We start from the raw sequence: 22,480 nt of genomic DNA on the forward strand, positions 1-22,480 counted from the left end.
ACAAGTGCACATAAAGTACTACAAGTGCACATAAAGCGCGTTTCGATGCGACACGTGAGCTAAAAGATTGGCTATTTTCAAACAACCTAGGTATAAAATTAAATAGGGATAAAGTGATTAACGTATGTTATATAATATAATACTTTATATCTGCAAAGTAACTGGCTAAAGTTCAAATAATTATAAGGTATATTTGCCTTTGAGAAATAGTGGAGTAAATGTGAAATTATTGAAAATTGACAAATACTCAAGTAAAGCAAAAACAAAAACTCAAATTGTATTTAAGTAATAAGTATACAGTAAGAGTAAATGTACGTAGTTACTTAGTGTACACCATTGCAAAGAGACAAATATAATGGGCTGAATACAAAGGAAGGGCTGCGTATTAAGTCAGACTGGAGACCTGCAATACCAGCGCAATGAAATCTAACAGAGTGACTATCATGTTGTTTCTGCAAAAACAAATAGAAAACACAGCGCTCTGCATTGGATGAAAGGCATGTCATCTCGTCCCTTTTGAATACCCTAATCAACAGCTCCTTCCTACATACCTCTCAATTATACTGTCTGAGTGCTGCAGCCAGCAGGGATCTCGTGCTGAACATGTATTTATAGACAGTTAATACAGTAGAACAGGGCCGGATCTACGATATGGGCACGTGCCCAGGGGCCCCTTGGGGCAGCAGGGGGCCCTGAAAGAAAATCACACCCGTGTGATGTGAGCTATAGGGGCGCTAATATATTAAAGTCTAACTCGTGTTGATTAGGTGGTGTAATGGTGATGTAAAACAAACGGGAGCTAGGGGCGCTAATATATTAAAGTCTAACTCGTGTTGATTAGGTGGTGTAATGGTGATGTAAAACAAACGGTGCAAGCGCAAACATCAAACGCCATTAACAATACAGAGACAATATGACGTAATGAGGCACATATAGGACGTACATTTTCCCTTCATTGTCAATGGCGTTCACAAAACAAACATTGAACTAAAGACAAACATTAAACCTGTGTACGCCCCTCAAAAAAACAACGATTTAAAAGAAATCTCCACAGAAAATTACCCCACTAAACCAGAATGAAATAAATGGTGTCTAAAAAAGATGTGTTTAATTGTTGGTGAGAATGCAGCTGAAAAGTGCAATTGTGCGTAAAGCAGTAAAGCAGCACTAGATCTCTGTCTGTGATGAGGTGGATGGGCCCACCTGTGTGAGGTCAGGTGGAGAGGTGATTCTGGTGGAATGAAAGACGCGAGTCCACCATCCAGCATTGCTTTGTTTCCATTCTGCAAGCATGGCGTCAGGTGGCTCGACAAAAAAAAAAGGAAAAAAAAAAAGGTAAAAAATACTGAAATACACTGTCTGGCACTGGCCAGATTCTCTCACCCATTTGCTTACTATGTGGGTCAGATAAAAAACAATGTGCTTGTTACTGCCTGACTGTCACTCTGGGGGCGGGGTAGACCAATATAACAGCATAAAACCGCCCCAAAACGACCCAGGGGGGGCCCTTCAAGCTTCAGTGCCCAGGGGGCCTCAGCGGTGTTAATCCGGCCCTGAGTATGCCGTGTCTAGCAGTGTGTCTGTCTACTCTATACTGCATATGACATTGCAGCATTGCTCTCAAAAATGTTTTTGAAAACATTTGAGCGAGAAATAGACGAAGCAGTGTACCCAGAAAATGGATTCTATAGTTGATCGACTCACTTCCTTGTTTTTTTCCGACAGTGCTCCAGCCCTGCAGCTGGGCAGATGCCAGAGCCTGCAGTCTAACGGTGGGATCGGAGACATGTGGTACTTGGACAGGCCTCGGGGGAACAACCTGGAGAGTCTGGGTGAGTGAAAACACGCCATTCATTGTCGTCTCTGATGGAGGTCAGCCTGATGGATCTATAGAGGCCTTAGAGAGGGCCTATATACAGGCAACCATATAGGCACAGGTGGCAACATTGGCACAAAGGAGGGTGATCACTGGCACACTGGCATAAAGGCTCATTCATATATAGTCTGGATTTTCGGTGGTGAGGTGACCACGGACACCGGAGCTAAAATAAATGAAGTCCCTCACATTTGTATGTAAATTACATGCTGTAAATAATTCTACATCCTTTAACCCATTCTGACCGGGAACCAGTTTTGGTGTTAGCATCATGTTATGCTTTAGCTATTGAAAAATAGCAGATCTACAAGCTCATAGCGCGCCACCGAGTGGCGCGCTACGAGCTTGTAGGTCTGCTATTTTTGAAAAATCGAAGAACGACTGACATTTTTTTTAGAATCTGATCTCGGGTCAGAATGGGTTCATCAGACCAGTGTGTGTCCATAGTGGAAACCTCGTATGAATCTGATCTCAGGTCAGAATGGGTTAATGGACACGAGCACATGGCCGTTTATCCGTGCTCCTTCTCCTATACCAAACCACACTGTTAGCACACATCTCTCCATGCAAAAAATAAATCTGCACGTCACCCGACTCCAGCTGCACTACATTTTGCATCCACACAACTGTCATATTTACTGTACAAATATTACTGCCGTCAGACACTCAATAAAAAGTAGTAGCTAAAATAAAATGAAGTCCCTCACATTTGTATGTAAATTACATCCTGCAAAATGATTCTACGTTCATTAAAACACTGACCTCCGACTGGTGAGGAGGGAGTCTGGTCTGATTATCCGTGAGTCTAATGATCATCATTATTATATAACAATGTGAAAGAAAATATTTAAATAGAAGGAAAAGGGTTATACATGTGTGGAGTGTGGACAATGAAAATATGTTTGAAATGTGAATGGTTTTCATTAAAATTTATATTCATGGCAGACTGACAAACAGCTTCCTGACGAAGGTCGTTTAGACCGAAACCACTGAACCCTGAAGAGCGTCTTCCGAACGACACATGTAGAGTGCAGACATAACAGGGCCGTGCACACATAGTCATCAAAGGGGGCTTCAGCCCCTGCCCTTTTACCCGTCTGTAAAACAACTGCCCTCTCCAGACCACGAAAGAAATGCAAATGCCACTCTTTTCCATGCTATGCCGGAAGGCAGCATTCAGGATAATAGCTTTTTTTTACCCGCCGAAGTCTCCTGAACTTGAACACAGGATTTTGGCGTTGAACAAATTTTAGTTTAGAAAATCCATGTCATTGCACACAACATCTCCAGTAGCTAAAGAGTGCGCCCAGAAAATAGCTGATCTACAGTATAAGCTCTCAACGCGGTGCAGAGAGCTTGTAGATCTGCTATTTCTTTCCGCAAAAGTGCCCTCTTATGGGATTTCAGCCCCTGTCAGACATCATGTGAGGTCTAGTTTTATTTTGACAATTGAGCTGTCCATTCTCCACTTCCACTAATAGAATAGTATTAGATAATTTAAATGCAGAGAAACATATACATTAGAAAAGTATAGTGTAACTTAAAAAGCAGAGACATTGCAGTCACCAGTGATGTCTCTTTCTTGTTAGACTGGAAATCATCTATGCTTTTTATGGCATACGTACAGTAGGCAGCTCCCGGCAGGATCCGCCGGGAGAAACTAGGCACAGCTGCAGGACATGAGACTAATTAATTAGAGAGACCTCTTGCACAATAGGAACACTTTTACAGCTTTAATAGCTTTAATAAATACGAGCTTGTAGGTCTGCTATTTTTGAAATAACGTGAAAATGTAGTGCAAATCTTTGAATAGCCAACATTTTGAACTCAAATCTTTGCTTCTGGGGGGGTCCCTGGAACTACATATTCTCCGATGGGGGTCGGCGGCCAATTACATTGTCAGAATGACTGACATAGAAACATTGGGTTTTTCAGAAAACTGTCATGATTTAGAAGACATCTTGTATAATCGAACCTAAAGGTCTAAATGGGAAAAATATACTCTCTCTCTCTCTCTTCCAACCTCAGTCTGTGCGGTGCTGCCCAGCGTGCTGCTGACCGCAGTGAGTCTCCTGGGGACTGTCCACGGCTGTCCCGGGGCCTGCACCTGCCGCGGAAACATCAGCGACTGCTCCGCGCTGGGCCTGCTCTCCCTCGGCCCCGTCCTGCCGCTGCTGCCCCGGGACACCCGGACGCTCCTCCTGCCCCAGAACAACCTCTCCTCGCTGGGCCCGGGAGAGCTGTCCGACCTCGGCGGCCTGGACCTCCTGGACCTCTCGCAGAACCGCCTGTGGAACCTGCAGCCCGGCGTCTTCTCGGGCGTCTGCGGCCTGCGCTCGCTCAACCTGTCCCGCAACCGCCTGGGCGGGGGCGTCCAGACGGGCGCCAATGGCAGTCAAGCGAGCATAATAAACGGCACCGCCGCTCAGCAAGGTCTGAGCAAGGACCTGTTCCGAGGGCTGATCCTGCTGCGGTCGCTGGACCTGTCCGAGAACGGCCTACTGTGGCTCCCCAAAGGCCTGCTGGACTCGCTCCAGGGACTGGTCTGGCTCTCCCTGGCCGGGAACAGGCTCCGGGCGTTGGACAGAGTGTCGTTCGAGCCCCTGCTGGCGCTGCAGCAGCTCCAGCTGGCCGGGAACCCGTGGGTGTGCGACTGCAAGTTGAGGGACTTTAAGCACTGGATGGAGTGGCTGATTTACAGGGGTGAGCATGCCATGCCATGCCATGGGGGACCTGTTTTTTTTCTCTTTCTGTTACTGCCATGCTGGCTCTTTTTGAATCTACGAATGTGTTGGACATGGATAGGTTGCTAATGGACCTACTGTGGTTTATGACTGTAGGGGAATGAATGATGTCGTACTTTAAAGGCTATAGCTGTCTAATCAAGTCAATTAATCTCAGTTGGGCAGTATTTCTAGACGTGCTGAACACAAGCATTTATAACTCTCTCTCTCTCTCTCTCTCTCTCTATCCCCCTCTCTCTACTGTATCTCTCTACCCATGTCTTCCTTTCTCTGTATCCCTCCATCTCTCTCCATCTCTCCCCCCCCCCTCTCTCTCTCTCTCTCTCTTCCCCCCTCCGTGTGTGTGTGTGTGTTGTATCTCATCCAGATGGACAGGTGGATGCAGTGCAGTGCAGTTTCCCCCGGGACCTGAGGGGCAGGGACATCCGCAGTGTTCCGGCAGAGATGTTCAACTACTGCCTGCAGATCCAGCAGGTCAAAGAAGGAGGGGGAGGAGGGGGAGGGGGGGACCCCACCTCCCCCGTCTACAACAACAACAACAATGCCAGGGGGCCGCCGCCCTGCAGCCCGCAGCAGACCGGAAAAGCCGGCAGCGGCGAGGACTGCGTGCGCCAGCGCTACCGGCCCGCCAGCGTGCGGCGGGCGGCCGGCACGCAGATCGTGGCGGGCGTGGTGTGCGGCACCGTGTGCGTGATGATGGTGGTGGCCGCCACCTACGGCTGCATCTACGCCTCGCTGATGGCCCGCTACCAGCGGGAGATCAAGAGCCGCGGCGGCGGCGGCCAGCGGCTGGTCAACGACGCCGGCGGCGGCGGCACCGAGACGGAGGCCGACGAGGAGGAGGAGGACGGCGAGACGGACGTGGAGGACGGCGTGGTGTCGTCGCTCATCTCGCCGGACGAGTCGCCGACCATGCACCAGGCGAGCGGCGGCATGGACCACAGCTACAGGATAAGCAGCTTCTGAAGGATACTGTCACGGTCTTTTGGGGCTTTTCTTGATTTCGAACTTTGGACTTTTTATCGTGATGGGGCCGCCCTCTGAGCAGCCGTCGGGCTGGGGAGGACGAAGCTGAATTCTCCCCCCCTGTCCGTCTGTACGTCCGTGCGGGATTCACACAAAGGTCTCCCTTCCTTTGACTGCTTCGAGCAAAGGCCCTTCTCATCTCATTCACGCTGCTACATTAAGGGGGACGGCGAATTGTAATGGAGGCAAGTGTAGCCTATACTATAAAATAAACCCCCCCGGGGAATCAAACGCGGCTCTCCCGCGTGGACAAAGCCAACATCTCATCCACCACTAGACCAAAGGGAATTCCCCCGTATAAGCCGAGGGGAAAAGATATTATGCTTTTAGGTCAGCAGGCTCATAGCCACTACTGCTAGACTATAGCACACAGTACCTATACAGTATGTACAGTACTGTATACTGTACCTATCTCACTCCATTGTGTGGCTAAGGTTTTTAGAAGTGAACTGATTTTACTGCGTATCGACCAAAATGGACTCAATTCAGCGACAGCTGGATGCGAGCAGCTCGTCTATACCAGATCAGTGGTTTTCAACCCTTTTCCCCATCAAGGTACCATTATTTATTTGGAATTTAATTGAGTCATGGACCGCCGCTTGATGAGACTTAGCCTCTCGGAAACTGAAACTGAAGGATATGTTGTTGCCGTTGGATATGATGTTGTCCACAATTCAATGCTATATTGATGTGGTATACCGTGAGGAGAGGCAACAGGCAAAACAATCCTTCTACATTCTCTAATCTTGTGTAGATTTTGTAAATGAAGAAATGCAGATGTTTAAAGGACCACTTCACCACTTTTCAACCTATCTTCATATAATAGGTCCTCACTAATAATATTGAAAAAAAAAGGCGCAAATAGTTTTCTACTCGGTCTGTGTCTCATAGGAGGGCTGTGGGCAGTCTTCCAGTGACATCATCGATGGGGAATACAAGCTAATAAAAACTGCAGGAAAAGTCCTGAAAAGTTGCAATGCGAAAATGGAAGCTAAGCTATCGTTCTCACGATAATGAAAATCTAAACATTTTTGTAAATAAATCTGCCTAATGATGATGTCACTGGAAGACGGTTTCTAAACTGCCCACAGCCCTCCTATGAGACACTGAATGAGTAGAAAAAAACCGTGCCATTTTATCATGATTATTAGTGAGGATCCATTATATGAAGATAGGTTGAAAAGTGGTGAAGTGGTCCTTTAGCAATAATTTAACTTTTGAGACCACCAGAACCGCACCTCAAGGACCACTGGTGGTCCCCGGGCCACGGGTTGAAAACCACTGTATACTGCAGTAGATGATGGATTGGAAATTCCCTGCTCCACTGCACAGAGCTGTGTTGTCTCCGACAGCCTCCTCGCGCCTCCGAAGCGGATGCCTGACACATATTCACCTCTATGTTTGACTGCTCGTCTTTAATCAAAACGCTATGGTGAGCACGTTGAGGTATAGCTTTGATCAAAGTGTTTATTTTGTTCTCTGCGTGTCTGTAAAGCACAAAGCAACAGTATACCATTGTGTATCTGTTTCATGTTTCGTTACAGTTTGAACCTGCATCTCCCGTCAGTCAGTCAGTCAGCCAGTCACGCCTCGTGACACATATATGGCCAATACAAGAATGCATTCCATTATGTCTATCTGACTTCATCAATCCCTGTGTACACCCAAGACACGCTCCATATATGACCAGTACAGAATTCATTCCGTCGATCTGACCTCATCCAAACCTGCTAGATCTCCATATTATATGGAGCTGGCCTGTTCTGATATCCAACGTCGCTTCTCGCCCTCAGGGGGGCGTCTTATACTGGTTTAATTGTGTGAAATTTTACCCAATATCCTACAAGTTTATTTTTTCTGTAATTATTATTAGTATTATTATTAACATTCCTAGTTCTCAGAGTATAGCTCAGTTAGAATGAAACCATAAATAGTGGAACATGTATGATCAGGGTTGGATTTGCTTATGGGCAGGATGGATGGATGGCTTGGGAATCCATGCCTCTGCTGTTAACCCATTCTGAACGGGAACCCGTTTTGGTGTTAGCATTATGTTATGCTTTAGCTATTGAAAAATAGCAGATCTACAAGCTCATAGCGCGCCACCAAGTGGCGCGCTATGAGCTTGTAGATCTGCTATTTTTGAAAAATCGAAGAACGACTGACATTTTTAGAATCTGATCTCAGGTCAGAATGGGTTAATCAGACCAGTGTGTGTCCATGTGGAAACCTCGTATGAATCTGATCTCAGGTCAGAATGGGTTAATTGACATCCCCCTCCACCCCTCCCACCCCCCACGTCATTCATTTCCATTGTTATGGCCAAAACGTGGACCAGTGGCGGACATGTTTTTATCCCTGGTCAATCACTGCATTTCTGTTTTTGGAATATACACGTTTGATATGTTTGATATTTTATGTTTGATAAATGATAATATCACAATGTAAACTCCTGGAGACTCCTGTCCTGCATGCAGGACAAGGCTTTCAGAGGCAGCCTCAAGACTATATATATTCGGAAGAAATTGTGAAAATAGCACATCTACAAGTTCACGTTGACATTCATGAGTTGCGACCTTGTACGTAGATTGACTATTTTTGCTATTTTGTTGTGCAAATAAGTATATGGTTTAAAAGATTGAGAAGTTTGTTTGTCTTCTGTTTTGTTTGTTTGTTTGTTTTTTTGTAAATCTAACCCTGTGCGTGCGTGCGTGCGTGTGTGCGTGCGTGCGTGCGTGCGTGCGTGTGTGCGTGCGTGCGTGCGTGCGTGCGTCATAGACCTGCGGAGATGCTGAATCATTTATTTGGTGAACAACCACTTTAAAAGATGTGAGTCATATAAGGTATAAGCTAGGCACTGCTAGGGGTTGTGAAGGTGAACTGAAATGAAAAGAGAACAATACTGACACCTAGAGGCCATCCACCATAACTTAGCTTTGGGCTCATTCTAGCTGCTATAGAACACTGTACTGGAGGTCAGGGGCATTGGACAATGGCTATGCTTTTCCTACATCAATGACGGATAGTGAATATTAAAGATAGCCCGACCTTCATGGTCCCAGCCCTAACAGTGTTATGAGAGTGTTTGTTGCTGCAAACTTACATTACACACAGGGTGAGTGAGCACATACTGTACCATGTTTTTTTTTTTTAGAGTGAATTCAGAACTGTAGCGTCATTGTGCAAGCACAACATTGCAATTGTGTCAACCCAGCAATTGAGACTTATTCACATACCGGTATGTATTTGCTTGCTAATAATGGATGTGTCCTCTCTGTCTTATCCTATATGTATTTGATTTTGTTCATATTTTTCTGGGTTAAGCACAAGAAATGTTATCCGTTTTGTCCAAAGACAATGAGGGTTTGAAAATTTGAATAAATGGTACCCATGCTGAAAATAATAAACTTTATTTATCTAAACCACAGTTGTATTAGTCCTTGTAACGCTGGCGTAATTGTACGAATATAATGCTTGCCGACATCCAATTCCCAAATTAGCATCGCTCAGATAAGAAAATCAATCAGACACTATGGAGTGCAGCCAGCAAGAGATCCAAATCAATAAAAATAGAGGTCAGAATCAAACACAAGACTTTTCACCCTTTCTTGTAACCTTTGCGCGTACAGTATGTACCATACGTGCAAATCCACCAAAGCATAAGCCTATAGCTCAGCCATTAAACACTGTAAACCGGTTTACTTTTCAGGAAAATGAAACTAGAGCATATAGCTGTATTCCGATGGATCCAATTGGGTTATTCACAGCCTTTTGTTAATATTTAACTATTCGTTAAATATTAACAAAACCCACAGACTCCATATTTCTTTCATACATTTTCCAAATCGTCCGAGATCTTTTCAAAGAAGCAAAAATAGCGTACAAAATCTACAAGCTCACAATGCATCAGATTGTGATGCATACAGTATGGTATGACAAAGTTCAGACAAAGTACACGAGAGGGCTTACTGTAAGTGGTTAAATGATGACCAATAGCATGTCTTTATGACAGTGGTTCTCAACCAGTGGTTCGGGGACCACCAGTGGTCCTTGAGGGGGTTCCAGGTGGTCCCCAGCGAAATGATGGAGAGTTGGTAACCATAATGCATTGACCCTTACAGATCTTTAAACTCTTGAGTGTAAAAATTTAACCAAATGGACCCTGACTGGTCTTATACGCTCTCAAGAGTTAAATTGTTCATTACTTAATTTACAAGAAGTCTACACAATTAGAGAATGTAGAATAATTATTTTTGATCGTGTTTGCCTGTTATCAGTAATATGGTAGCACATGATACAGCATGGAATTGTGATAACGATCACCAAATATTCGTTTTTTGGTCTGAGAGGCTTAAATCTCATCAAATGTTGGCTCAAATGCCGAATAAATAGTGGACCTCGATATGAAAAGGGTTGAAAACCACTGATTTATGGAGAATGAAATATGGAGATGCAGTACATACAGTTTCTGTCCAACAGCAAGAGCAACGTTATGTGTCACTTACCTCCAGCGATGGCCGTCTTGTCCCCGGATGAAACTGTCACAGCAGTCGTGGCGATCACATATTTCACACCTGCCAACGATTAACATTAATGTTAAGTATACTATACATAACTGACAAATAATAATTCACATCTGACAAAAAAATAAATTGCTTTTGCCAATTAGATCCACACAGCTACGCGTTATGGATCACACGTTTTCTTGTCACACGTTTTGTCTGCGACACGTTTTCTTGTCAGCAACAAAACACGTTTTCTTGTCAGCAACAAAACCTTCACAAAAGGAGCATTACACACACCCATCTTTCAACCTATCTTCATTATGATATGATAAGGCAGCACCATTTATGGTCTATTGGCCTACTAGTGACATCATTGGGAGGCAGGTTTGGTCTTTTCAAACAAGATTTAAAGTATTTATTTTTTACCAAAAGAGCATAGAAACAGAAGACATTGTTGCTCTTGCATTAATAAGAATAAGTAAGTAAGAGTAAGTGAGAGAGAGGCGTATTGTCGGTATCACACAGATACCTATCCCCGTTTCAAAGCGCTAGACCTCTGGGAGAAGGATTGCTGAGGTGGAGCGAAACACCTATACCATCAGCTCCCCGTTACTTACCACACGACTTCAAGCCGTGCTACTCATACGCTGAGTTGGCGCCGGTGCCCCGGGATCGAACCCACGACCGAGCGGTCGAAAAGGTGAGTGGTCTAGTACCAACTGAGCTACCCGGACACAAATAATTATGACTTAATAAGACATTAAGTTAACATATGACATGAATAAGAATAATTATTAAAACAAAGTTGAAATCTTAATTTGCCGACTGATGTCACTAGTTCTGAGCTGTTCATCAGACAGTTGTCCCCTGAGACACAACATAGACCGAAATGGTGCGCTTGTAGATCGTTATGTTTGCTATTTTTGTGGACACTTTTTTTTTTTTTAATCCTGAAATGAATCCTCTGCTTCCGAGCACAGATACTAAAAGCAGTACAGTATATTCCAAGACAGGTGGGTATAATAATAAGCTTACTAAGCTATACCTGAAGAACAAGCCAGCCACTGGAGCGAGTAAAAAAATTTGACAAAGGTCCCAATGCAACATCGACGTGATATACGGCGTTAATTGTCTGACATTGCGAGACAAGTACCATCATATATCACACCTATTATCTATAAAACACGGCTTTATATATATAATACAGATACCACTGATTATCGCTTCTCTCAGCCGGATAAAACTAGCCAACCGTGTCCTATAGGGTACGGTGATGCGTATTGCAGCTCTATCACCGGCATTAAACCTTAAGAGCCGAGTGCCAAATGGAGTCCAAAGGATTAACCCATTCTGGCCGGGAACCCCTTTTGGTGCTAGCATCATGTTATGCTTTAACTATTGAAAAATAGCAGATATACAAGCTCATAGCGCGCCACCGAGTGGCGCGCTACGAGCTTGTAGGTCTGCTATTTTTGAAAAATCGAAGAACTACTGACATTTTTAGAATCTGATCTCAGGTCAGAATGGGTTAATCAGACCAGTGTGTGTCCAGTGGAAACCTCGTATGAATCTGATCTCAGGTCAGAATGGGTTAAGTGTATAAGAAAGAAAGTATAGCTTCAGCAATACCGCTTCCTACAAATCAACGGAATGCTGCTTTTATTTCTGCATAAGAGGCCAAATGTTGTCGTTATTTCCCCAACACTATTAAAAGTACATTTGTCATCGAGCCAGACGCTAAGATATGGTAGGCCTATGCTTGTATTCTGTAGCTCTTGATATTTGACCGATTTTGCCACAAATTTACATTTATTAGCATTAAGTGTCAGTTTAAGATGAGAGAGAGAGTGCGAGAGTGTTGCAATGCATAAAGGATGCACTTCCTCAATGGATGACTGTTACAGAATCAGCAATACAAGAAAATAGTATCATTCATTAGCACTACAAGGACCTACATTAATATGAGCATATACAGTACATAACGTACAAGGTCCAGATGCCGTTGCTGTGATTGTCAAGGGTCACAATGTGTTGACGTAAGAATGAGGACAATATTATGTTAATTCAATGACCTTTGTCGCTGACAGAGTAATAGTAGAATTTGCCAGGAGGGTTTTCCACTGCCAAGCGGTACCACAGGGGGAAGTGATCCACGGTGAACAGGTTCTCCTTGTCAGCAGGAGTCAGGAACTTCCTGTTATATCAAGACAAGAATCAGAGCTTTAGTTGCCAGGTGCATTCAATTGACAGGAATTTGTCCTGATGACATTCGAACTGGACGTGAGAGAGAGGGATGTAGGGAGGGAGGGCGAGAGGGATATATTAGGGAGGGAGGGAGGGATGGAGAGGGGGGCATTTCTGGGGGCTAAGCAGGAAACTCTTGCCAGGGAATGAATAGGCTTGTTGTTTTCAATGTATTTTTAGATCGTCATGGAGAGCAAATCTATTTCTAGCCTGGCATGACTTTCACCACTGCCATGTCCTGTACTGGTGTAATGCATCTACCATTAACTGGAATGTGACAAAAACATTTTGGCCATCATCATCATCTACTCTATACAGTACCTCTATACCAAGACATTAGGCAGCAAGAAGCAAAAGAAGATGACAATAACCATGCATGGCTCTCCATGTACTGTAAGACTTACTTGGCCACTCTTGACTCCATACCAGTATATCTGGTTAGCCTCATGAGGCCAGAACGAGTGCCAAGGAAGGCGGTCTCCAGCCCAGGTTCCACCCTGTGGGCGCGCACACACACACACACACACACACACACACACACACACACACACACACACACACACACACACACACACACACACACACACACACACACACACACACACACACACACGCACACACAAAGATAACATGAGAAAATGGTGACAAAGCACAGATCATCTAGGATACTGTGTGCAGCAGTATCTCTCCCCAGCAGGTGAAAGCAGATCAGAGGGCTTATTTCTCGGTAGGGTTTCCCCCCCCCCCCCCCCCCCCCCTGCGGTATTGTTATGCTTTATACTTCAAACAGGAGAGCGTAGAGAGACAGGACACCAAGGGGGTGATGATGCGCGATAAGATGAGAGTCAGCTATAGGGTTGGAATTGGGCTCACACTATTATAGCATTACTGTATGGTGTGTGTGTGTGTGTGTGCACCAACTGGAGCCACCAGCACTAGCGTTGCCATGTCTGCTCAGTATAAGCTTTTGTTTTTTGGAGGGGCTTGCTATGTGTATAGTCAAGCAAATGAACGAATGAATGTATTTGTCCATGGGCCTGTGAGCTTGTAGATCGGCTATTTTCGAATAGCTGATCTGCATAATTATAGGTTTAGTCGCTTCCTTTGGGATTGTTTTCATAAACCTGGCAGTCCCACCCTTAGAGTATAGAGACGGCACCCGGAGGAAACCATGAGGCGAAATGGACATAGTGGCCGAATTTGGTATTGCAGCGCTGGGCCAGAGCTGGTCCGTTGACTGTCATTGATGACACATGAACACTGTTTCATACGTGAACGCGTGCAATGATAGTCAACGGCCCAGCGCGTTCATGTGTTTGGCCCAATCGATCCCAGAATGCACTCTGTTCCTATACCCGGAAGGAGGAGTGAAATCGCCTCATGCGCGTTTGAGCAACTTGCAATGCAAACAATGCTAGTGGACGGGAGGAGAAATTCGGTGCCTTCTCTATTCAAGTAATTGTATTGTCTGTATTATGTATTGTTTTGTTTGTTGTATTGTCTGTTTGTCAAAAAAAAAAATGCAATAAATATATTGTTAAAAAAAAAAAAAAAAAAGAATACTCTAAGGTCGTCGTCCCCACACCACACCGGCGCGCAGAGGTATTTTGACTGGAAAGCTCCCAGTTTGAATCCCTGTCCAGGAAACCGGGGCAGTTAAAGGTTAATTGTATTATAATACGCTCTCCTCGTTCAGTTGCTCCTGCCGGCAAGGTGTTCTTGAACGAGCCACTTAACCTCCCGCTGCTCCAGTGGAAAACTGCTCGGCGCTATAAAACTGTGTCGGCGCTGCAGGGAGCAAAGACCCCCGAATGTGAATATGTGTTAGAACTTAGAATAAATGCCTGGCTGAATTTGAAACGGCGTTTCTGGAAATGAGAGAATCTTGTGTCGTGTCCAGCAAAACGCTCCCTGGATGAAAGGCAAGATGAAAACAGCATGGCTTCCCCCATGTGCAATATCTGTAGCCGCGTTTAGCAAGTTTGTGGACGAAGCAGCAATGACACAGTAATGTTAGCTTATAGCAGCGTGAGGTGAGCTGTGAGATGAATGCATATAACATATTATGTTATAAAGTGAGCGTTCTAAAATAGGATAGTTCCAGGCCTTGGTTCTGACAGGCTGAGTCCCGTGGTAAAATGCTCCATAAACACACACCACATTATATTAAATCAGTATCGACGCGGCAACGTCTTTCTTTACATTACATGGATGTATTACCGTTTGCGTTTTTTTCATATGATTATTATGATCTATTTCCCATACATTTCTTCAGACGACCGCAGGTTTTCCTTTAAAGTTATTTAGTATCTGTACAAGCACCAGAAATGGTCTTTCACCTGCTTGACATGCCGTAGGCTTGGGCAGTAGAATCGCTGGTAGCAGATAAACAACCTGTCGTAGCAGATAAACAACCTGTCACAACAGAAACTCTGTGCGTGCGTGCGTGCACGCACGTTGGCTAATTTACGCCATCATGCGCGCATCACTCACAACTCACTGTCGTTGTTGTGACAGTTGTGTTGTGAGTGATATAATCACACATCATCATCAAGGCTATAATATTGTATAATGTAAACAAGGACTATAGCCTCGCAGTGGCCAGGCGTGACTCTGCCGGTGGGAATACATAAATAAATGCCAGGCTAGGTAAGGACGTCCTCGTAACTTTCTTGGTCTGGCGATTCCAGTTGGCAGATTTGTCACACAGGGAGGCAAACTGGCGTATGGATAAATGCTACCTTTGAATGACTGCGACCTCTGTAAAATGATCCATTCAGAGAAATAAAAGATAGTATCACACGTCTTTTGTTGTCTTGTTTTTATTTTTTACTTATTTTTCTCTTTTTATCCCACGATTTTGTAACCATTTTGTCACCCGGTGCCAATGAATGCCTTTAGAAGCTGTAATCCTTGGCGCTATACTCTCCCTCTGCCAACCTGGGGAAAGCCCCGAAACTGAGCTCATGGAGTGAGCATGCCGCTTCAGGGGGGAGTTTCCCCGGTTGAACGTATAGCGCGTGGAAGGAATACGTTATTGTACAGAATTACTGCATGTTTTTCTTTGTGAGGGTACTGATGTACCTATACCCTAGGGGACAAGGGGGGGAACATGACCCTCGTACTGTAGGCTGCTGATGATGCGGAGGAAAGAACATGCCCCCATCGCCCACACCCCACAGCGTTCCCCTGGCGGGAATCGAACCCGGGACCTTCTAACTTCTGATGTCCTGGCTGTTCTTTTTTATGTCATATATACTGTATAATAGGTTATAATTGTGTGTTGAGGTATACCGAATCTAAAGAGTACTGTCCGGGCAGTAAGTAATGGGCTGTGCTGTGTCATCTATATTCTATAACATCATCTGGGTTCTGTTGACAGCATGTAAACCCATAGGCTCTATGCATGACATTACACATGTGATGGCATTTCTGCAGTGTTGATTTTGACATTTTAAACTAAAACTATGACTAAACTAAAATATACATTTGCTGCCAAAAACAACACTGCATTCCTGTGTCTTGTTCTGGGTATACATTTCTCATAGTTGATTGGCTCAGCAGCAGCAGCTTTGAACTGGAAACACACACACACAACACCTTCATAATGCGCTTCCGGGTCACACGGCTTCCACGCCGTAAGAAAAAACAAGTTTGAATCTTACCCGTCTCCATCGTTGAGCATCAGAGCGCTCCAATAGGCTTCCATAGGAGCCGTCACCACAGCGTCAAACAGGATCTGTTGCAGCAGCACTTCGTCACCTATGGGCAACAAACAGGGTGTAGGATAGGGGAATGAGATCAGGTTGATTCCGAATACAAATCTGTCTAAGGGCCGATTCATACTCCTATTTTACCGCTGTTTCGGCGCTGTAGTGCCGAAATGATTTTGGCTCGTCAGAAACTTTCAGTAGCAGCGAAGAGCCGACTTTAGGACGGTACCCGCCCCCCCGAACCTCAAATGACGTCAAATTGTAGGCTCTACAGCGCCGAACCGACTTTTATTCAGCTCTAAAATAGGAGTATGAATCGGCCCTCACTCTACATAGCCGTTGCTAACTTTCGGTTCTCGGCCTGAGAAGTTAATGGTCTTCGAAATTTAAGATATTTGGCTGGAAGGACCTCGGCGGGGAAGGAACAATTCTGGGAGTCAATGAGTTAACACATCTATATATCTATCTATCTATCTATGAATGCACTCTGTACATCTGTCTGTACGTGTGTAATCCACGTAACTCAATAACCGTTCGCCCAAACCGACTTCAAATTCGACACATGCGTTCCACACCCCCGCAGGAAATGCAGTGCCCGGTGTCGAGTCGGTCGGACCCACGGTTGTCCAGAAACGCCACAAAAGGCCTCTGCCCGGGCTCTGGACATGGGGACCCTGCCCAGGGTCCATATATGGAGCTGGCCTGTTCTGACATCACAACACTCCATATTTGGGCGTGCGTGACACTCCATTAAAAGAAATAAAGGGACACAGAGAGACGGATCCATAAATCTCCATATATGGGCATAAAATGGACTCGGTGCTCTACAGCCGGGCACCGGTCTAGTACCTTTAAAAATCATCAATAAAATATTAACCCATTCTGAACGGGAACCCATTTTGGTGTTTAGCATCACGTTATGCTTTAGCTATTGAAAAATAGCAGATCTACAAGCTCATATCGCGCCACCGAGTGGCGCGCTACGAGCTTGTAGGTCTGCTATTTTTGAAAACGTTCTTTTCTTTTATTATAAAAAAATTTCCATCTTTCCATCTATTATTTATTTGTTAAATGTTCTCAAATATAAACTTTAAAGCTGCACTTTATACTGTATGTAACTTTCCTCTCCTCTTCTACCCCGTATTGGAACTATGGTTTCCTGCGCAAGTGCTGAACTTCTCACCATTGCAATTGATAAAATATTGATCAACACCATTAGCAAATCGATGGTCTACGACTCTCCTAAATTAAACCTGGCACCGGTAGGGCTCTCCACCCAATAATAGATCAATAAATGTCTCAGCACTTGGTTCTGCTTGCATGGCTTGGAATAAGCTACTGGCTCCAGGAAAAACAAGCGAGTGACTAAAGGCAGTGTTGTTTTTGGCACAGCACATTTCTATTTATAGTTTTAGTCGTTTAGTCTCTTGAAACGTTTTTCATTTAGTTTCAGTCACATTTTAGTCACCTGGAATGTTTTAGTGTTTAGTGTAGTTTCAGTCTTCTAAATATCATACGATTTTTGTCGACTAAATCTACAGGGAATTTAGTTGGCACTAAAATACTGGGCGGCTGTGGCTCAGGAGGTAGAGCAGGTCGTCCAATGATCCCTGAGTCGGCGGTTCGAATCCCGGCTCCTCCTCCTGTTCACAAAGTCAAAAGTGTCCTCGGGCAAAGACACTGAACCCCTACATTGCCTCCAATGAGTTGGTCGGTGTGAGCTCGCCACCATTGGTGTCTGAACGCGGGAAGTGAGGACGCTGGCGTCGACTGTTCGCCGCTTCACCTCCCAATGTATGAATGAATGAACCATCGTAAAAGCGCTTTGAGCACTTGGAAAAGCACTATAATAAAAATGCAATTCATTAAACGTGTTCCGGTCGGGCGGTTACAGTATACGCGGACAATTACACATTAATTTAAACAACATTAGGAAGCAAGCCCAAAATAAGCTGACTATACACTTTAGAAACAAGCCCCACAAATGTGCAAGGTGCAGCCAGTGGCTCTAGCAGTATACAGTATGGAATATTCCATACTTGTTACAGTATGGAATATTCCATATTGTAACAGTATATGGAATATTCCTTTCTCACTACAAGGCCTGAAGCCCATAGCCCATGAGGACAGCAGCTTGACAGATGAGCTTTCGTCTGTGCTGCTGTAGCCACAGTCAGAGAGATGTTGAATAATTTGGGGAGGTGGTCATAAATTCTGCATCAATAACCAGTGGTGGAAGGAAAAAAAAGTACTCAATTGTTTTACTTAAGTAAAAGTACCAATACTGCAATTTAGAACTACTCCGTTACAAGTAAAAGCATACGGAATTGAAAATGTACTTGAGTAAAAGTGAAAGAGTATCGGCATCAAAATGTTCTTAAAGTACTTACGTAAAAGTAAAAGTGCTCATTGTGCAGAATGTGCCATGTTTCACAAGTTCAAAATGTGTACCGAATCTATTGAAAATAGCAGATCTACAAGCTCAGAATGCGTCGCAACTCGCAACGCCGCACACTGTGAGCTTGTAGATCGGCTATTTTCAAATGGCCGAAATGTATAGGGTTGAAGTGGTTAAAGGAGAATTCCATACTAAAAGGCTTTCTTACCTTTCTTTGTAGTCGTTACGTCCCCATCAAAGAGGTCCAGGTGTTATTTTGTGCAAAAGCTCCTTATTGGCTATTTCCCCTACCCTAAGCCCTAAATGAATTGCATTGAATTGAATGGGATGTATGGGGTGTTGTGCTAATTCGCTTATTTCCATCGAAATAAGTAGTAAAGTGTGCCGCTTGGGTTATTATTTACATTATGAAGAGAGGATATATACAAAAAATATATAAGTTTGAGCGATGGAAATAAGCGAATTAGCACAACACCCCATACATCCCATTCAATTCAATGCAATTCATTTAGGGCTTAGGGTAGGGGAAATAGCCAATGAGGAGCTTTTGCACAAAATAACACCTGGACCTCTTTGATGGGGACGTAACAACTACAAAGAAAGGTAAGAAAGCCTTTTAGTATGGAATTCTCCTTTAAGTATGTTTTCTAATGACATCTTTAATCGCCAAAGTAACTAGTAACTAAAGTTTTCAAATAATTGTAGTGAAGCAAAAGTATACAAATTGTGGCTCTGAGATGTAGTGGAGTAGAGGTAAAAGTAGGCCTACTGGAAATTGGAAATACTCAAGTAAAGTACAAATACCTCAAAATTGTACTTAATTACAGTACTTAAATAAAGGCAGATCTACAAAGCAGATCTACAAGCTCATACGAGCTATACGAGCTTGCATAGGTCTGCTATTTTGGCGAAATGTGGCGCACATCTTTGAATATATATATTCGTTCAGAGCGAACATTTTTAACATTTTTAACATTTTTAACTAACTAATCTTTGAGACATGAAGATGTTTGAGAACGACTGACATATAGAGACATCGTTTTTTCAGAAAACTGTCAGGATTTAGAAGGTACATTATTTGTAGAGTCGTCCTCGGGTCTAAATATAACTAAATATTACTCTAGCACGGTAGCCACAGAGATACTAGCACGGCAACGCTATCTGGGACCCTTTCTGGGTGAACACTATACCGTAGGCGGTTTGCAATGGTTTCCCCTGTTATTGTGTCTGGGTACCTTCCATTCGCTTTATTTCAGACAGGGTTGCAGCACTCTGCACTTCTTGTCATTCTCCAAAAGCAGTGTTTTTAATTATTAAAGGAGGGGGTAAAAGACCTTGTAGTTTCTGGTAAAAAAATAAAATACAGCAGGTCGAAAACATGGCAGGCTGCAAAAGACTGGTTCATTATTAATTCATTAAAGAAATGAATAATGGATGTATTAGATTTAGGCTGTGGTAATACTGTCTAATCTATATGCAAACAATTAAGGCAAGAAACGTGTGTCAGATCGTGTCAGATAATCCCCACATAGACCACAACAACTTCCGTGAAGCAAATTCACTGCAGTAGCTTTTTCATAAATTATATAATTTGTATTTAGGCTGTCGTGAAAGTATTATAATAGAGAAATTCCAACACCAAAGTAGTAGTAGTAGTAGTTGTGAATTTGCAAACTGGACATTGAATGTTTCTTTATCCCCGCGTTGTGCTCCTGTTTTCACAGAAGTTTTTATTTGTGTCGTTTCTCATGGGATCCGGACGCAATTCCGACGGAGCATTAGTCCGACATGCGGGAACAACGGTCGGACTAGCGCTCGAACATGCGCTGCTCCCGTGCTTGCGGTTATATGGTTAGGTTATAGGATAGAGGTAGGTTGTCGGTCTAATGACTGTCGGACCAAAGCATGTGTCGGAACTTAGTACTGCACCCGTTTCTCATAAGTGCAGGGCAGTTGTGCTTCAACTACACAGCTGTCTGCCTTGTCCACTCCTTCCCTCACCAGGGGAAAATCCCGGGAGGAAAACCGTACCTTACACACCTAGCTGTGTAAGCAGCAATGTTCGCCCCAAGATGAATTTGTATCGGACTGTATATTCCCGGTGTTTCGCTCAGGTCAATGTAGTTTTGAGGTTAGGTATAGGCATAGTTTCTGTAAGGTTAGGGTTGAGATTAGGGTTAGGATTAGGGCATTCGGGAGCCTAGAAGCAGGCTCAAGTAGGTCAATAAAGTTTTACCACTTCAACCCGATATATTTTGCAGTGCGACGTCCTCCAGGGGTCTTGTATGTACCGTACTTGGCCCCCTCTTTTCCCCTCTATACACGAATATCTTTGATCAAAACAATTGCCGGTCTACAAGTTCAAAACTTGGCAAGTTGCGGCACATTGTGAGCTTGTAGATCGGCTATTTTCGCAGAATGTTCGCCTGTTAAGACATGCCCATGCCGAATAGGGACAGAAAAGCACTCGGGTGGCACAGTGATAATGACTCTGCCCAGTGCCCACCACCACGGAGGTTGGGGCGGCAACTGTCAGAGGGGAGTTTTGGGGCGGGAGGAGTAGGACGAAGGCCCTACGTCCTCCTGGGGTGGGGGCTCCTCAATGTTGAGTCAGTAGGATACAACAGCAGTAGCCTCGGAAACTCAGACGTTTTTATTTCCAGGGAGGTAAAAAAAATAGTCTGGGACCGAGTCCACTTCAATTCGGCATAGAGTAGCGCAAACGTCGATTGGACTGGGGAGGATTCAACAGGCATATCAACTAAAAGTGGGGATCGAGGGAAAAAAAGGGGTCTAATGAAAAAAAAAGAATAGGGACGGAATGCTGGAGTTCATGTGGTTAGTCTAATGTGATCTATTTGTTCAGGGAATGAACACTCACACTCCAGGTCGGGTTCCTTCCCCAGCAGGTAGCGTGTGACAGCCTGGAGCTGTGTGTACTTGCGGTGGTGAGGGTCGATGTCCAGCTCACAGTATGTCCTGTGGGGGGGGGGGGGGAGGGGTTCATTTGTCATAAACCAATACTGCAATTTAGAACTACTTAGTTACAAGTAAAAGTACGGAATTGAAAATGTTCTTGAGTAAAAGTACAAAAGTTATCGGCATCAAAATGTAGCATCAAAAGTAGGCTACTCATTGTGCAGAATGTCCCATTTCACAAGGTCAAAATGTGTACAAAATCTATTGAAAATAGCAGATCTGCAAGCTCACAATGCGTTGCGTTGAGACGCATTGTGAGCTTGTAGATCGGCTATTTTCAAATGGCCCGAAATGTATTTGAAGTGGTTACTGTAATGTTTTCTAATCAAAATTAAAATCTCCAAAGTAACTAGTAAGTTTTCAAATAATTGTAGTGAGGAGTAAAATTTTGGCTCCGACATGTAGTGGAGTAGAAGTAAAAGTACTGGAAATTGGAAATACTCAAGTAAAGTACGGTACAAATCCCTCAAAATTATACTTAAGTACAGTACTTAATTCCCACCACTGCATAATCTTACAATGGCCAATTAGCCATTCAATTTGCTGTTCGTTTATGTCGGGCAGAAACCTCTTAACTCCATATTTAATGTCCTATACACCTACAGTACTGAAAAGTAACACTTTTGGACATACAGTACCATGTATGAAGTTCCCGCACCCGACAGAGACGACTTCATATAGTTTAATAATAACCGTACTGAGACAAACTTCGGAATGACTTTGACGTTATTCAACGTCTTTAAAATGTGTTCATTCATTCATTCATTCATTCATTCAACAGCCAGAAAGGTCACTGTAGCCTATAAATCTGTTGTTTGTAATGGATTGTGGGTTTTCTACAGTGATACGTACCATTCGGACGCTATGGTGAGGTCTGGAGAGTTGAGGTCATGGAGGCCTGTGGAGAAAAGAATAAAACCACAGTCAACATGGACTCAAGTTCTCAGTCGACCTCAACTGTTTTTGTCTACTGTACTATTGTTCTCTGCTGCCTG

The 22,480-nt window shown here is 44.0% G+C and overlaps 2 protein-coding genes across 2 annotated transcripts in view; one reads left to right on the plus strand and one right to left on the minus strand.

Annotated features, from left to right (window-relative positions):
• Positions 1-22,480, minus strand: part of LOC308314374 (voltage-dependent calcium channel subunit alpha-2/delta-4-like) — a 236,686-nt gene that overhangs the window by 68,192 nt on the left and 146,014 nt on the right. The window contains exons 27-32 of the mRNA XM_080761976.1: positions 22,338-22,383; positions 21,388-21,485; positions 16,061-16,157; positions 12,800-12,892; positions 12,224-12,345; positions 10,152-10,220 (exon numbers count right to left, since the gene is read on the minus strand). Coding sequence (XP_080618102.1) covers positions 10,152-10,220; positions 12,224-12,345; positions 12,800-12,892; positions 16,061-16,157; positions 21,388-21,485; positions 22,338-22,383 — 525 coding nt within the window. The remainder of the gene's footprint in view (positions 1-10,151; positions 10,221-12,223; positions 12,346-12,799; positions 12,893-16,060; positions 16,158-21,387; positions 21,486-22,337; positions 22,384-22,480) is intronic.
• Positions 1,787-5,586, plus strand: LOC308313825 (leucine-rich repeat and transmembrane domain-containing protein 2-like; the record flags this gene model as incomplete). Its single annotated transcript, XM_080761154.1, has 3 exons — positions 1,787-1,832; positions 3,905-4,579; positions 4,988-5,586. 3 exons carry the CDS (start codon positions 1,787-1,789, stop codon positions 5,584-5,586), a joined length of 1,320 nt encoding a protein of 439 aa, XP_080617280.1.

Source organism: Protomyctophum bolini (genome assembly GCF_963924005.1).
Source record: "Protomyctophum bolini genome assembly, chromosome: 4".
NCBI classification, from domain to species: Eukaryota; Metazoa; Chordata; class Actinopteri; order Myctophiformes; family Myctophidae; genus Protomyctophum; species Protomyctophum bolini.